We start from the raw sequence: 18,425 nt of genomic DNA on the forward strand, positions 1-18,425 counted from the left end.
GACCTACCGCCGGCTTGTCACATTTTCTCTCAACTCACATTTTCCCATAAATCGGTGTGTCGTCGCCAATATTCTTCTCTGAAACCAAATAAATATATTTCTTCATCACCTGATAACAAATAAGATGTGTCATCGCCATAAACTTGACCATTACTTCAACAATTCAATTTCAAAAAAGGCTGAGTGTTGTAGCCAACATTTAATTTAGGAATAACACATGCACATTTTATGTGCAGCCACATAAAACTGATAAACCTCATTAAATGCCTTTCTGTATACCCACTACATCGCTTTTTGACTCAAAACTGACACACATTTAATACACTCATATCAACGAACTATACAATATTGTACGTAAATATTACAAAACTATACCCACAAAATAAAACACAAACTAAAAAGGCTCCTCAAAAGAACAATAGTCGCTATAAATAAGCAAACTTCACTGTCTTACTTATAATCGATCAAACACACCTGTCCGCTCATCAACCAACGATTTGAAATTGCTCCCCACAATGATTGGCCTCCATATTGGCATTTGGAATGCCAATGGTCTGTCGCGGAAAGTGGATGAGCTCAAACAATTTATTACGCATCACAAGGTAGACATAATGCTTATCAGTGAGACTCACTTTGGCCACAACTCCCATATACAAATTCCCGAGTACACAATCATCACGGCAAATTCACCCCAATCACACCTTTATATTGGCGGAGCCGCCATTATAATTTCAAATCGCATCCAATGTCAAGTTCTCCCGGGGATATCACTACCGCACCTACATTGTGCCACTGTGCGACTTCGCACAGACCTGGGTGGCATCAATATCGCATCCTGCTACTGGCCCCCCAATCAGATTGTATGTGCAAATGATTATGTCTGTCTGTTTGGGCTACTGGGTGCAAATTTTCTGATTGGAGGTGATTGGAACGCAAAGCACAGACTATGGGGCAACATGCGTTGTTGCCCTCGTGGCATGATGCTTGGTAACATTCTGACGGGCTCCAATCAGTTAAATGTTCTCACAACGGCCGAGCCAACTCACTTCCCATCAAATGGCACATATCGTCCAAGCGTTCTTGACTTCGGCATCTATGCTGGTATATCAAGTCATAGATTTACTATAAGACGTATAACAGAGCTTCATAGTGATCACCTCCCTTTGTTGGTTCAATTTAAAATTGCCGTAAATGGCCTAAATCAACCACTAAACCTGGCCGAGCGATCTTGCCCTCGCCGCCGAAATCGTTGTCGCCTGCTTACTGACCGCTCTAACTTGTCTGTTTTCCACCGACACCTAAACTCATCCATAAACCTAAATGTCGAGATCGACTCCACAAAAGATATCGACGATATGCTTGAGAATTTTGTGCAAAAACTGCATATTGCCGCCAAAGCATCAAATTCTCGTGCTGCTACGGCATCAAATACGCCTACACAACATCGAAACAATCAGCACCCCCCAAACAACAACAATAATAATAATAACTACGACAATCTTGCCCAGCCCACAACACAACATTCAGATCCTCTTCCCCCGTCTGCTTTTATCAGATCCAATGAACATCTTTCACTGTTGCGCCTCAAACGTCGGCTTCGCAAACGCTGGTCACGCACACGTCGACACGATCACTGGCTGCAATGGCAGCAGATCAGCCGCCAACTGACCCATCAACTTGAGATGCAACGCCGTGACTATGTCGACTTCGTGCTGAGCAATGCGGACCCCCAAAAGAAGGGTGCCTTTAACTTGTGGCAAGCCACAAAAAACTTAAAAAGGCAACCGCATGCTCAACCCAGCGTACGAAATCCGAACGGCCACTGGTGCCAATCTGCTTTTGACCAGGTTGAAGCATTTGCCGACGAGCTTCAGAAACGTTTCACTCCGTTCGACTTTGCTCCTTTAGAGCACTGTGAACGTGTTAAGCGACTACTAAATCTCCAAGTCACTCTAAATGACAATTCCACAAATTCCCCACATCTCACACTACCATCAAATTTCCGTCACGTAACGCCTTGTGAACTGAATGCCTACATCGGCCAATTACAAATGCGTAAAATTCCTGGACTCGACCAACTAGACAACTATCTAATAAAATCTCTTCCCCAAAAAGCTAGACTATTCATGCTACTGCTCTTCAATAATATGCTCCGACTACAGTACTTCCCAACCCAATGGAAATGTGCTGCAGTACGGATGATTCTAAAGGGGGGGTCTAGATCTGCCTCCGAACTTAACTCATACCGTCCTATAAGCCTATTGTCCTCAATCTCGAAAATATTCGAGAAAATAATTTACGAACGTTTAATTCGCGAACTACAGTCCCCGATTGAGAATGAACTCAATCTGGATTGTGCTAAGGTTGTCCCGAACCACCAATTTGGCTTCCGGAGGAGTCACAGCACCATCCAACAAGTGCATCGGCTTGCCGAACATATTAATAAATCATTTGAGAGAGGCCACTGTACATCGGGAGTATTTCTCGATCTTCAGCAAGCTTTCGATCGTGTTTGGCACGATGGCCTACTCTTTAAATTACGCACATTCACGAGCGAGCCGCTCTTCCACCTACTTAAATCTTTCTTAGCCAATCGCAGTTTCTGTGTAATAAACCCAAATACGACAGCGAATCATAACAATGGTGCTGACACCTGTCAATCGACAGTGAGGCCAATGCTGGCCGGTGTGCCGCAAGGTAGCGTGCTAGCACCATTGTTATTCAATATATTCGTATCTGACATGCCATGCATTGCTGCTCACCTCCAGCAGATTCAGCAATTACCGTCTGCTCAATCAATCGCCAGCTTCTACGGTCTTACAGCAACATATGCTGATGATACAGCATTCCTATGCAGTGCTATCAATGCATTGGTAGCCACCACCATTCTACAGGGACATATACACCGATTTGCCGAATGGGCCAAGAATTGGAATATCAAGATCAACGATAGCAAATCGGTCCACATTCTGTTCACCCTCCGACGTCAGATCACCAACGCTGGTGATCTAACCACCCAACTAACAATCAATAACAACATAATACCGGCCAAGAACCATGTAAAATATTTGGGTCTTCACCTGGACAATAAACTTAATTGGGCACGCCACGCACGTATCACTGCACAAATTGTGCGAAGTAAACTGTTCAAATGCAAATGGCTATTATCTGCTAGTCAATCCAAATTATCACTAAAAAACAAAATCCTAATTTATAGACAAATCATAGCTCCCATTTGGCGTTACGGCATCGAACTATACGGCTGCGCTGCTGACACACATTTACGTCGTTTACAAACAGTACAATCGCGGGCTCTTCGCCTCATTAGCGACGCACCCTACTTCATAACTAATCGTATGCTGCACCAAGACATGAATATGCCCTCTATATGGGACGAACTTAATCTAAATGCAAGACGACACAAAGACCGACTTGAGAAACACACAAATCAACTAGCAAGCAAACTATTACTTTCAGGCGGGAACCGAGCCCACCGCCGCCTCAGACGTATCTGGCCAGGCGTTGAACTAATCCAACGCAAAGCACCTGCAAACCCTTTCTAAAACACCCAAATTTTAAATGCTCACTTGCTCTTACCAAAACAAACACACCACACGATTATTTCCATTTCTTAGGATGAATAAACCTGGAGTGCAAACATCATCCATCAAGATCAACGCCTGCGACCACAATGTCCAACCATCGACAGCTGCATCAACAGAAGCATATACAACAGCAGCAACAACAGCAGCGGCAGCAACATCAACATCGACAACAGCATCAGCAGCCGCATCAGCAGCAGCAACATCAACATCGACAACAGCATCGGCAGCGGCTTCAGCAGAAGCATCTACAGCAGCAACAACAGCAGCCACAGCAATCATCAACATCGACAACAGCATCGGCATCAGCAGAAGCATCAACGACAACCACAGCGGCATCAGCAGCAGCAACAACAGCACCAACAGCAACAGAAACACCAACATTGACAACAGCATCACCAGAAGTAACAACAGCATCAACATCAGCATTGGCAACGGCTTCAGCAGCGACATCAGCAGAGGCAACAATATCAACATCATCACCGGCAGCGGCGGGAACACCGGCGGTAGCATCAGCAGCAAACAACGACAACAACAACAATCAACAACTCTATACACTAACTCAAACACTCTCTCTCATGCTCATATGACAAATTGTAATCAAAAAACGAACACATTAGTTTCTTGGATTACGATCTAGCCTGTACCAATGTTTCCTCTTCTTTTTTCTTTCTAAGAAAAAAGAAAGGAAACCGCCCTATCTAGTGCGAGAGAGAATGTCACATTACAATCCACACACACACATACATAGTAACTTTTCACATTGAGGTATTTTAGAGGGATTTATTCTCAAATTTAAATCCAATATTTGATAAACTCTTTCAATTTCCTGCCTCAAACCTATAAAGAATCTCATCTGACGACCAACTGACATGCTTCGATGATAAAATATTATCGTTGCTGCCATTTGTAATGTCGAGCATTCTAAACACACACTCATATCATAACAGGCCGCCATGTAATCTTATTACAAGATGGAAATTTGCCTATTGCTGCATATATACATATGTATAAACATGCAAGCGCACAAACTTTGCCGTTATGTGCATGTAAACTTATATGCACGAGCGCGCAAGCAATTGCAATCCTCGCTATCATAACAAAATATCAACAAAAACACACACACTATCACGTGTGCGCACACGCCTACATTGCACATTGCGAGCGTGCGCATCGCGCCAACATCGTCCTCGCAAAATTCAAAAATTCTTTAAAATATACCAAAAATACAAAGAGTTCCCACAATCCCTCTAAAGTACTTCATAAACCTCTCTCTCACACTTAAAAACGCTTAATCAGCATATCTCCTACCATTACCTGCTGGCTTATGGTGGACAAGTCTACTGACGCCGCACCTTACCCCAATTGTATATTACATCCACTCAATCAAAACACATATAATGTAAAATCTGTCAAAACAACTAAATATCTAATAGTTAATACAATTACAACAAAAATTGTTCTCACACATCAAACATTGTACAATACACATGCTCACAAATCAAATCGAATCAAATTCAAAGCATTTGCTTATAGTTTTAAGACAAAAACCATAAAATACCCACAAACAACATTCAACACTTTTTAACATGTAAAATGTTTATAATGCTTATTCATATCAAAAGTAATATATATCAATAAATAAATTCTGGGCTGAGAAGAGGGGACCGAGCGCATTCAACGTTCCCAAATGGGAGCGGGCGACCGGATGAGTGAGTGAGTCAGAGCGAACGAGTGGCCATCGTGCTGAAGTCGGACTGAACGAGTGGCCATAGTGCTGAAGTCGGAACACGAACTAGGACTCGGACTTGGACTCGGACCCGGACCCGGATCGTCTCTCTCTGTCTATCCCGCTCGCATGCTCGACTCGCTCGGCTCCATTGCCCGCTCCCGGAAACCAGTCGCTCTATCCCCGATTCCCATTCTCATGAAGCCACTTGCACAGAACGGACGTGTTTTCAACCGGTCTCGCGTCGGTGAAAAATTAAAAATTGAAAAATTGAAAATTATTAAACAGTACTTTGAGACTCTGAAATTGTGAACTTGTGAAAATTTTAAAACATTGAAATTGTGTAATTGTGTAATTGTTTAACAGTGAAAAAGTGCGAAAAGTGAAAGTGAGGGAATAAAGGTTGAGAATTTTGATGTATGGCAGCCGCCATTACATTATTTTCTCCTTTTTCCTCTTCTGCTGCTTGCGTGCATGTATAGTTGTATGCGCATGCTATTATTGGCATTGACGTGTACTCTGTCCATGTATGCGCAGCTGAATTATCTGCTTTCGCCTTTCTCCTACCACAAAATCGTCACAAATCGCCACCGTCACTAACCTCGCATCTAACCTAAAAAACTAAATTAACTAACCAACGTTTCATTATTCAACATAACCTTAAATCAACTCGTCACAATTCGCCATTGTCACTAACCTCGCATCTAACCTAAAAACTCAAATAACTAATCTACGTCTAATTTTCTAACAATACCTTAAATCAATCGGAAAAATAATTATCAAAAAATTAATTTACTGTGTGCATACAAATTTTCTACTCCTTTTTCTGTGAAAAAATAATAACAATTACATAACCCACTCCACCATCACATAATACATACATACATATATATATGAATATACATGTATACATATACATATATACACAAATTTACATAACTATATCAAATAGCCCGTCTGCGGGCAGACCTCTACATTGTCAACACATGCTGATACATATATATTCGCACTACAAGAAAACAACAACATAACGAACACAAGTAGTCACATTTACTCAAAATCTCAAACACAAACTCTACAAAACCTGGAGGAAAAACACAAATGACATACAATTCCAGGCTATACATATAAACACTTCTTTCCCCTCAATTGGCACAATTTGACAACTGACACATCACATTCAGACAGTAAGTGAACACATACATATATACTTACATACTTACTCACTCTTATACTCTCAGACACTAATACCCATACTTTTTACCTAAAACTGAATAAACATATTGCACTAATCCCATCAAAAAAATTTTTTTTTACACATATACCATATCTGCATACGTGCACGCACTCATATATACATCTACACACTTACATCTCTTTTGCTCATAATCTAAATCACATTGCTCATATCCCATCAAAAATTACACATATATCATACCCACACATGAACACACTTACACATTCATACTCAGACACTAATATCCATCTCTCCATCTCAAAACTGAAAAATTATATTACACAAATCCAATCAAAAATTTACACATACATCATACCTACATAAGCACACGCATTTATATATATATACTCACTTTTATACACTTATACATCAATTATACACTCACAATACACATGCGCGCATACATGTATGCAACACTTTTTTTCCACATCACTATAAAAATATTTGACGTCAAGCTGTCTAACCCAACAACACCTCTCCCCTCCCCTCATCTCATTCGACATATTTTCTCGACACCGAAAGTGAGAATGAATACACAATAGCGCAGCCGCAACATCGAGCAGAAATAACCAATCGAAAATAAGCAAGCCGTTCAGGCAACCAATGACACAACAACTAAACTGACAGAAGCTTTTATCCAAGACATACTCCGCTTTTAGTATGTGCCCAGAGCTTACCCTAACCTGGAACATTGATACCCCTTATCCCGGACAACAACCAACATAATAATTTCGCTCAAATCATTGGACTCAACCACCTAACAAAGAAAAGAAATAAGAACTTACGAAGCCTTACGTTAGAGGGCGCACTGCTACACGCACACGCACACTGACACAGTCACACCATCTTTTCTTTAATTTTCATATGTTATTTAACATTATCATATCGCATTAATATATATACATATATATATTTCTTCACACTTTTATTTCTGCAATCATTAAAAAATAATAATAACTATTGGCGTGTCGCCGCCATTCACCGCCATCAGCACAACAACAACAACAAACAACTGTACAAATATAAAAATAAATAACAACAACATCAAACAACTACATTATACTTACCTGAACTCAATAAACAAGGTGTACTAACCTCATTTGCTCACCTTTCACCAAAAACACAAATCCAGAATCACAAATATCCAAATATTGGCGCGCCTCCTCCGACACTCATACTCACTTTGCCGTCGGCAACTCTATCAATTAAGTTGTAAACAAATCTCTGTGATCTGTGTGCATGTCTTCGCAAAAAAGCATAAAATCTATCCTTACGATTTTTAAATTAGAATAATTATTTGAACGGGTCGTCGTCAAAAATATTAACTTTAACAATTATTCTGCTGTGCTGTACCGTCGGCTTCTCACACTCTCTCTCATCTTACAACTTCCCATAAATTCATTGCTCCGCCATTGAACAACATATAAGACGTGTCACTGTCATAAACTTCTCCATTTCCATCTTTCTATTTTAATAACAATAACAAATAATAATTTTTAAACACTTAAACTCTTATTTTCACCCATTATTTTGGTTTGCCGTCGGCACTTCACACTTCCGCAATTCACAAATATAACAATACAAATATGCCACAATCTAAACAAACATCTTCGCCATCGTCTCGGCCGGCATTATCGCCAGGCCTGATCTCAGACTTATCTGACATGTCGCTATCGCCGATGTCGCCGCCCAAATCAACAAAAGTTGTGCCAAACGCACCAAACTTTATGGCGCCAACATCATCATTACTTACTACAACATTAAAAGCAGCAACTATGCCTCAGTCATCGGCCCTCGCGCCCCTTGCCCATGTATCGTCACCAATACCGCACACCAGGCAGACGCAAGAGGGACATTCACTTAGACTGAAATCACGCGAGAGTAGTGTGAACGAGACAAACATAGCGTACGCTGCCTCACCAGCTACAACTCCGTCAATTGCGGCGAATTCAAATTTGCCCGTCACCATATATCAAAACAAAAACAATAACAATAGCCAAACTTTATCAGCTGAACAACAAGAACAGTTGACTCGATATAAAAGACTCATCGCACAGCTAGAGCCTGGCAATTCTAGTGATGTGCAAACACATATAACAAATGCACGAAACACAGCTGGCCATGCCGACTATTATCATTCCACTAATAACAACAACTATAACAATAATAATAATAATAAAAATAAAGGACACTCTTCAAGTGATCTCTTTATTGATATTGAAGGCTTCGATAGTGACCCACATACATCTGCAGCAGCTAACCTGCTGATGATTACTAAATCACGACAGGTTGACTGCTCATCTGCCCCACTTGATTCAGCCATCGCTCCCCCTTTTCCACCCCTAATAGCTACAATAGCAGTGACACCAACAACGACAACATCAGAAACTCCATTTTTCCCACCATATACAACGGAATTGACTGGCATTAATAATGATGTTCCCATGACACAGATCACCATCTCTAGTAGTGAAATTAGCAACAATAACGATGTCTGCAATAATAGCAAGCTGCCCATTTCAGACGATAATTCGATCAACATTCCTGCCACTACGGGCGCTCTACCCTACAAGCAGCCACACTCGTCCACCAAAGTAGACAGCCAGATACATCGGAAGATTACTCGCATCACAAACCGCAAAATCTCTTCTAAATCCCGTTTGACACAACAAAACGCATCTCGCAAAACGCGACTAATATCAAATCGATTTCGTCTCCTGTCCGAATCCGACTCAGGCGCGTCTGACCATCAATTGCAATCACAATCGTCGCTTAAACAGCGACAAACGAATGCTATGATCAACTCTTTGACAACAAACAGCTTCGCCTCCACCGTCCAATCAGCCTTAGCAGCACGCCTACCATCACCATCACTGTCAGCACCTACAACAACTACAATAACAACTAACAATGCCCAAATGGCCGCAGCAGCAACACCAGCAACTACTTCAATGGCAACCTCAACGGCTGCAAAAACAACAACGATCCCTTTCCTCGATTCCGCAACCAACACTTCTGACAATATGGAACCCAACTTCTCTTCTGCCCCCATCCAACAACAATCCAAACAACCCCAACAACATACGTTCACTAATACAGTTCCTAAACAGTTTAAGCCTCCACAAATATGCGTACAACATAACAATTCCAATCAGACCGATATAGACTCGCTAGTAGCGAAATTAAATGATCATAATCCACCGATAGTGGACTATGATCTAAAACTGGGTGGTCCCGGCATCCTGCGAATCTTACCCAAATCGGCCCAAACACACGACCACATCATCCGTATCCTTGAAACGGATAGCACCATAAACTACAACACCTACCAGAAACGCGATGAGCGCTCATTTCGAGTTGTCGTACGTGGCATTCACGCCACAACCAGCACGACCAACATACAAAATGAGCTGACCGGTATGGGCTATACAATACGTAATGTATATAATCCCGTTTACCGAAATCGCAACGATTCTGGCCCATATCGCCCGAATCTGTTCTTCATTGAATTGGCTCCCAATTCAATGAAGAATCCTACAACCATTTTCGGCGTCCGACAACTATGCAAATTCTTAATCCGCTTTGAATGGCCAAAAATCGATGGCAAGATATTGCCACAATGCCACCGCTGTCAGCGTTACAACCATACGGCGCGCTATTGTCGCCATAGTCCGCGCTGTGTGAAATGCGGCCAGGATCACCTATCGCAACAATGCTCCAAACCTGTCAATTTACCAGCAAACTGTGCAAATTGCTCCCAATCACATACGGCCAACTATAAGGGCTGCCCATTATATCTAGATTTGTTGAGAACAAAACAAAATACATATCCAAGCATTCGGAACGATCAATCAAGGCAGCAACAGCTACTGATGCATGCCAATCCGAATACACAGCGGCGGCAACGGCAACAGCAACAACAACGACAGCAATTGCCACTGCCCAAGCCCATAAACAAAAAACAAAAAACCAAAATGCACAAACAAAGCCCAAAACAACAAAAACGAGCACAGATTGAGCATCTACTTGCACAAGGGCAAAAACTAAATGTTGCCAACTCTGTCAACATCCCCATCATCAACAATAATAAAAATATCCCCACTAATAATGCTCCATCTGTCGCCAACCATACTTATAACACAATCACACCAGCTTCAAATTCCAACTCCTCAACAACATCGGCAGCAGCAACAACAAATATTATGCCAAATTCTTTCTCAAATTTGGACCCGCGCCTAAAATGGACCAAAATTCAAAATACCCAACAACTACAACAGCCGCATCAAATTGAACAGTTTGGCTTGATGATCAACCGTATTGCTAACATACAGCGCCAACAGCTGGATCCCCCTTCATCCACACGGTATAATGCTGCCTCAGCGCAGCACTCGAACCAATATGAGCCAATGCAAATCGACGATGAGCTGCAACAACAACAATCTCAACAACAACAAACTCCAAACATTTCCACCTCTGAACATAACTCAACCACCCAACTCTTGATTCAATTAGCCCAAAAACAACAAGAACAGCTTGACAAACTAACGCGCTGTATGAGCGATGTTCAACAGAAAATGCAGGGAGTAGTCCGAAATGTAGATGATTCCACTCTGCTAGTAACATCACCCTCATCCAGCTCAACTTAAGACTCGGAACAAATAACATATTAATTATCTAAAATAGAAAACAAATTTTTACTTACCTCTCTCTCATTCAATTTTCTGATAAATCGTAAGCGTATGTGTGCCTGCCTGCATCGCTTGTTACAATTTTCCGCAATTTTCTGCATTTAATTGCTCTAAACATCGGATGCATGCTCACACACACATACGCTCACGCACACGCTCTCACTCTGACGCATGTCTAAAATAATCTACCAGCGCCCATATTCACGCAGCTCAACTACCGTTGCCGTCTCATCAACATTAATCTACAAGCTCTCTCGCCAGATCGGCCGTCGCCACCCAGCCCATTGCCGCCAGCCTCGCATCTCCTCAATGCATGCACTCAACCCAATGTGCGCAAATATCGTCCCCACCTGGTTGAGCTTCATCGACATCATCAACAACTTCGCCATCTTCAACAACATCAAGAACAATCACAAAAACAACACCAGTAGCAGCCAATCAACAGCCACAACAGCAGCAACAGCGACAGCAGCAGAAGCAACAACAACATCAGCATCGACAGCAGAAACATCGGCATCGGCACCAACAACAACAACGTCAACACCAACATCACCAGCGGCAGCGGCAACTGTAGCACCAACAGCTCCCGCAACAACAGCAACAACAGCGACAACATCAACATCAACAACAGCAGCAACGGCAACAGCATCAGCGTCAACAACATCAGCAACAATCAGCATCATCATGAAACATCGGCAGCGGCACCTGCAGCAACAACATCAACACCAACATCACCAGCGGCTGCGACAACTGCAGCACAAATAGCTCCCGCAACAACAACGCCAACAACGACAACATTAACAACAGCAGCAGCGGCAACAACAGCAGCAGCGTCAGCACCAGCAGCGTCAACCACACCAGCAGCAGCAATCAACATCATCATCGGCAGCAACTTCAACAGAAGCATCAGCAACAAGCAATCGACAACAACAACAACAATCAACAGCTTTACACACACTAACTTAAACACTCTCCCGCATGCTCATATGACAAATTGTAATCAAAATCTTAGATTACTATCTAGCCTGTACCAATGTTTCTTCTTCTTTTTTCTTTCTAAGAAAAATGAAAGGAAACCACCCTATCTAGTGTGAGAGAGAATCGACACATGATCAATAATCCTATTCATTACAATTCACACACACACATACATAGTAACTTTTCACATTGAGGTATCTTAGAGGGATTTGTTCACAAATTTAAATCCAATATTTGATAAACTCTTTCAATTTCCTGCCTCAAACCTATAAAGAATCTCATCTGACGACCAACTGACATGCTTCGATGATAAAATATTATAGTTGCTGCCATTTGTAATGTCGAGCATTCTAAACACACACTCATATCATAACAGGCCGCCACATAATCTTATTATAAGATGGCAATTTGCCTATTGCTGCATATATACATATGTATAAACATACAAGCGCAGAAACTTGCCGTTATGTGCATGTAAACTTATATGCACGAGCGCGCAAGCAATTGCAATCCTCGCTATCATTACAAAATATCAACAAAAACACACACACTATCACGTGTACGCACACGCCTATACTTGCACATTGCGAGCGTGCGCATCGCTCCAACATCGTCCTCGCAAAATTCAAAAATTCTTTAAAATATACCAAAAATACAAAGAGTTCCCACAATCCCTCTAAAGTACTTCATAAACCTCTCTCTCACACTTAAAAACGCTTAATCAGCATATCTCCTACCAATTACCTGCTGGCTTATGGTGGACAAGTCTACTGACGCCGCACCTTACCCCAATTGTATATTACATCCACTCAATCAAAACACATATAATGTAAAATCTGTCAAAACAACTAAATATCTAATAGTTAATACAATTACAACAAAAATTGTTCTCACACATCAAACATTGTACCATACACATGCTCACAAATCAAATCGAATCAAATTCAAAGCATTTGCTTATAGTTTTAAGACAAAAACCATAAAATACCCACAAACAACATTCAACACTTTTTAACATGTAAAATGTTTATAATGCTTATTCATATCAAAAGTAATATATATCAATAAATAAATTCTGGGCTGAGAAGAGGGGACCGAGCGCATTCAACGTTCCCAAATGGGAGCGGGCGACCGGATGAGTGAGTGAGTCAGAGCGAACGAGTGGCCATCGTGCTGAAGTCGGACTGAACGAGTGGCCATAGTGCTCAAGTCGGAACACGAACTAGGACTAGGACTCGGACTTGGACTCGGACTCGGACCCGGATCGTCTCTCCATCTCTCTGTCTATCCCGCTCGCATGCTCGACTCGCTCGGCTCCATTGCCCGCTCCCGGAAACCAGTCGCTCTATCCCCGATTCCCATTCTCATGAAGCCACTTGCACAGAACGGACGTGTTTTCAACCGGTCTCGCGTCGGTGAAAAATTAAAAATTGAAAAATTGAAAATTATTAAACAGTACTTTGAGACTCTGAAATTGTGAACTTGTGAAAATTTTAAAACATTGAAATTGTGTAATTGTGTAATTGTTTAACAGTGAAAAAGTGCGAAAAGTGAAAGTGAGGGAATAAAGGTTGAGAATTTTGATGTATGGCAGCCGCCATTACATTATTTTCTCCTTTTTCCTCTTCTGCTGCTTGCGTGCATGTATAGTTGTATGCGCATGCTATTATTGGCATTGACGTGTACTCTGTCCATGTATGCGCAGCTGAATTATCTGCTTTCGCCTTTCTCCTACCACAAAATCGTCACAAATCGCCACCGTCACTAACCTCGCATCTAACCTAAAAAACTAAATTAACTAACCAACGTTTCATTATTCAACATAACCTTAAATCAACTCGTCACAATTCGCCATTGTCACTAACCTCGCATCTAACCTAAAAACTCAAATAACTAATCTACGTCTAATTTTCTAACAATACCTTAAATCAATCGGAAAAATAATTATCAAAAAATTAATTTACTGTGTGCATACAAATTATTATCCTTTTTCTGTGAAAAAATAATAACAATTACATAACCCACTCCACCATCACATAATACATACATACATATATATATGAATATACATGTATACATATACATATATACACAAATTTACATAACTATATCAAATAGCCCGTCTGCGGGCAGACCTCTACATTGTCAACACATGCTGATACATATATATTCGCACTACAAGAAAACAACAACATAACGAACACAAGTAGTCACATTTACTCAAAATCTCAAACACAAACTCTACATAACCTGGAGGAAAAACACAAATGACATACAATTCCAGGCTATACATATAAACACTTCTTTCCCCTCAATTGGCACAATTTGACAACTGACACATCACATTCAGACAGTAAGTGAACACATACATATATACTTACATACTTACTCACTCTTATACTCTCAGACACTAATACCCATACTTTTTACCTAAAACTGAATAAACATATTGCACTAATCCCATCAAAAAAATTTTTTTACACATATACCATATCTGCATACGTGCACGCACTCATATATACATCTACACACTTACATCTCTTTTGCTCATAACTAAATCACATTGCTCATATCCCATCAAAAATTACACATATATCATACCCACACATGAACACACTTACACATTCATACTCAGACACTAATATCCATCTCTCCATCTCAAAACTGAAAAATCATATTACACAAACCCAATCAAAAATTTACACATACATCATACCTACATAAGCACACGCATTTATATATATATACTCACTTTTATACACTTATACATCAATTATACACTCACAATACACATGCGCGCATACATGTATGCAACACTTTTTTTCCACATCACTATAAAAATATTTGACGTCAAGCTGTCTAACCCAACAACACCTCTCCCCTCCCCTCATCTCATTCGACATATTTTCTCGACACCGAAAGTGAGAATGAATACACAATAGCGCAGCCGCAACATCGAGCAGAAATAACCAATCGAAAATAAGCAAGCCGTTCAGGCAACCAATGACACAACAACTAAACTGACAGAAGCTTTTATCCAAGACATACTCCGCTTTTAGTATGTGCCCAGAGCTTACCCTAACCTGGAACATTGATACCCCTTATCCCGGACAACAACCAACATAATAATTTCGCTCAAATCATTGGACTCAACCACCTAACAAAGAAAAGAAATAAGAACTTACGAAGCCTTACGTTAGAGGGCGCACTGCTACACGCACACGCACACTGACACAGTCACACCATCTTTTCTTTAATTTTCATATGTTATTTAACATTATCATATCGCATTAATATATATACATATATATATTTCTTCACACTTTTATTTCTGCAATCATTAAAAAATAATAATAACTATTGGCGTGTCGCCGCCATTCACCGCCATCAGCACAACAACAACAACAAACAACTGTACAAATATAAAAATAAATAACAACAACATCAAACAACTACATTATACTTACCTGAACTCAATAAACAAGGTGTTCTAACCTCATTTGCTCACCTTTCACCAAAAACACAAATCCAGAATCACAAATATCCAAATATTGGCGTGCCTCCTCCGACACTCATACTCACTTTGCCGTCGGCAACCCTATCAATTAAGTTGTAAACAAATCTCTGGGATTTGTGTGCATGTCTTCGCCTTAAAAAACCTTAAAAAGCATAAAATCTATCCTTACGATTTTTAAATTAGAATAATTATTTGAACGGGTCGTCGTCAAAAATATTAACTTTAACAATTATTCTGCTGTGCTGTACCGTCGGCTTCTCACACTCTTTCTCATCTTACAACTTCCCATAAATTCATTGCTCCGCCATCGAACAACATATAAGACGTGTCACTGTCATAAACTTCTCCATTTCCATCTTTCTATTTTAATAACAATAACAAATAATAATTTTTAAACACTTAAACTCTTATTTTCATCCATTATTTTGGTTTGCCGTCGGCACTTCACACTTCCGCAATTCACAAATATAACAATACAAATATGCCACAATCTAAACAAACATCTTCGCCATCGTCTCGGCCGGCATTATCGCCAGGCCTGATCTCAGACTTATCTGACATGTCGCTATCGCCGATGTCGCCGCCCAAATCAACAAAAGTTGTGCCAAACGCACCAAACTTTATGGCGCCAATATCATCATTACTTACTACAACATTAAAAGCAGCAACTATGCCTCAGTCATCGGCCCTCGCGCCCCTTGCCCATGTATCGTCACCAATACCGCACACCAGGCAGACGCAAGAGGGACATTCACTTAGACTGAAATCACGCGAGAGTAGTGTGAGCGAGACAAACATAGCGTACGCTGCCGCACCAGCTACAACTCCGTCAATTGCGGCGAATTCAAATTTGCCCGTCACCATATATCAAAACAAAAACAATAACAATAGCCAAACTTTATCAGCTGAACAACAAGAACAGTTGACTCGATATAAAAGACTCATCGCACAGCTAGAGCCTGGCAATTCTAGTGATGTGCAAACACATATAACAAATGCACGAAACACAGCTGGCCATGCCGACTATTATCATTCCACTAATAACAACAACTATAACAATAATAATAATAATAAAAATAAAGGACACTCTTCAAGTGATCTCTTTATTGATATTGAAGGCTTCGATAGTGACCCACATACATCTGCAGCAGCTAACCTGCTGATGATTACTAAATCACGACAGGTTGACTGCTCATCTGCCCCACTTGATTCAGCCATCGCTCCCCCTTTTCCACCCCTAATAGCTACAATAGCAGTGACACCAACAACGACAACATCAGAAACTCCATTTTTCCCACCATATACAACGGAATTGACTGGCAATAATAATGATGTTCCCATGACACAGATCACCATCTCTAGTAGTGAAATTAGCAACAATAACGATGTCTGCAATAATAGCAAGCTGCCCATTTCAGACGATAATTCGATCAACATTCCTGCCACTACGGGCGCTCTACCCTACAAGCAGCCACACTCGTCCACCAAAGTAGACAGCCAGATACATCGGAAGATTACTCGCATCACAAACCGCAAAATCTCTTCTAAATCCCGTTTGACACAACAAAACGCATCTCGCAAAACGCGGCTAATATCAAATCGATTTCGTCTCCTGTCCGAATCCGACTCAGGCGCGTCTGACCATCAATTGCAATCACAATCGTCGCTTAAACAGCGACAAACGAATGCTATGATCAACTCTTTGACAACAAACAGCTTCGCCTCCACCGTCCAATCAGCCTTAGCAGCACGCCTACCATCACCATCACTGTCAGCACCTACAACAACTACAATAACAACTAACAATGCCCAAATGGCCGCAGCAGCAACACCAGCAACTACTTCAATGGCTACCTCAACGGCTGCAAAAACAACAACGATCCCTTTTCTCGATTCTGCAACCAACGCCTTCGCCAATATGGAACCCAACTTCAGTTCTGCCCCCATCCAACAACAATCCCAACAACCCCAACAACATACGGTCACTAATACAGTTCCTAAACAGTTTAAGCCTCCACAAATATGCGTACAACATAACGATTCCAATAAGACCGATATAGACTCGCTAATAGCGAAATTAAATGACCATAATCCACCGATAGTGGACTATGATCTAAAACTGGGTGGTCCCGGCATCCTGCGAATCTTACCCAAATCGGCCCAAACACACGACCACATCATCCGTATCCTTGAAACGGATAGCACCATAAACTACAACACCTACCAGAAACGCGATGAGCGCCCATTTCGAGTTGTCGTACGTGGCATTCACGCCACAACCAGCACGACCAACATACAAAATGAGCTGACCGGTATGGGCTATACAATACGTAATGTATATAATCCCGTTTACCGAAATCGCAACGGTTCTGGTCCATATCGCCCGAATCTGTTCTTCATTGAATTGGCTCCCAATTCAATGAAGAATCCTACAACCATTTTCGGCGTCCGACAACTATGCAAATTCTTAGTCCGCTTTGAGTGGCCAAAAATCTATGACAAGATATTGCCACAATGCCACCGCTGTCAGCGTTACAACCATACGGCGCGCTATTGTCGCCATAGTCCGCGCTGTGTGAAATGCGGCCAGGATCACCTATCGCAACAATGCTCCAAACCTGTCAATTTACCAGCAAACTGTGCAAATTGCTCCCAATCACATACGGCCAACTAT

At 41.2% G+C, this 18,425-nt stretch overlaps 1 protein-coding gene across 1 annotated transcript; it reads left to right on the top strand.

Annotated features, from left to right (window-relative positions):
- Positions 1 to 11,583: 11,583 nt before the first annotated feature.
- On the top strand, positions 11,584 to 12,217 carry LOC135429974 (dual specificity protein kinase shkD-like). Its single transcript, XM_064684483.1, has 2 exons — positions 11,584 to 11,909; positions 11,956 to 12,217. The coding sequence occupies exons 1-2, from the start codon at positions 11,584 to 11,586 to the stop codon at positions 12,215 to 12,217; spliced, it is 588 nt and encodes a 195-aa protein (XP_064540553.1).
- The last annotated feature ends 6,208 nt before the right edge of the window (positions 12,218 to 18,425 follow it).

This window comes from Drosophila montana, unplaced genomic scaffold, assembly GCF_035044405.1.
Source record: "Drosophila montana isolate Dmon_TW-CO22-7 unplaced genomic scaffold, ASM3504440v1 contig_2761_1, whole genome shotgun sequence".
In the NCBI taxonomy this organism is placed as follows: Eukaryota; Metazoa; Arthropoda; class Insecta; order Diptera; family Drosophilidae; genus Drosophila; species Drosophila montana.

Excerpts from the sequence above, each read along its gene's own strand:
- LOC135429974 (XM_064684483.1), top strand. The coding sequence starts at position 11,584 with ATGTGCGCAAATATCGTCCCCACCTGGTTGAGCTTCATCGACATCATC. Across the intron at positions 11,910-11,955 it reads GCAACGGCAACAGCATCAGC|CGGCACCTGCAGCAACAACA; the intron begins GTCAACAACATC and ends AAACATCGGCAG.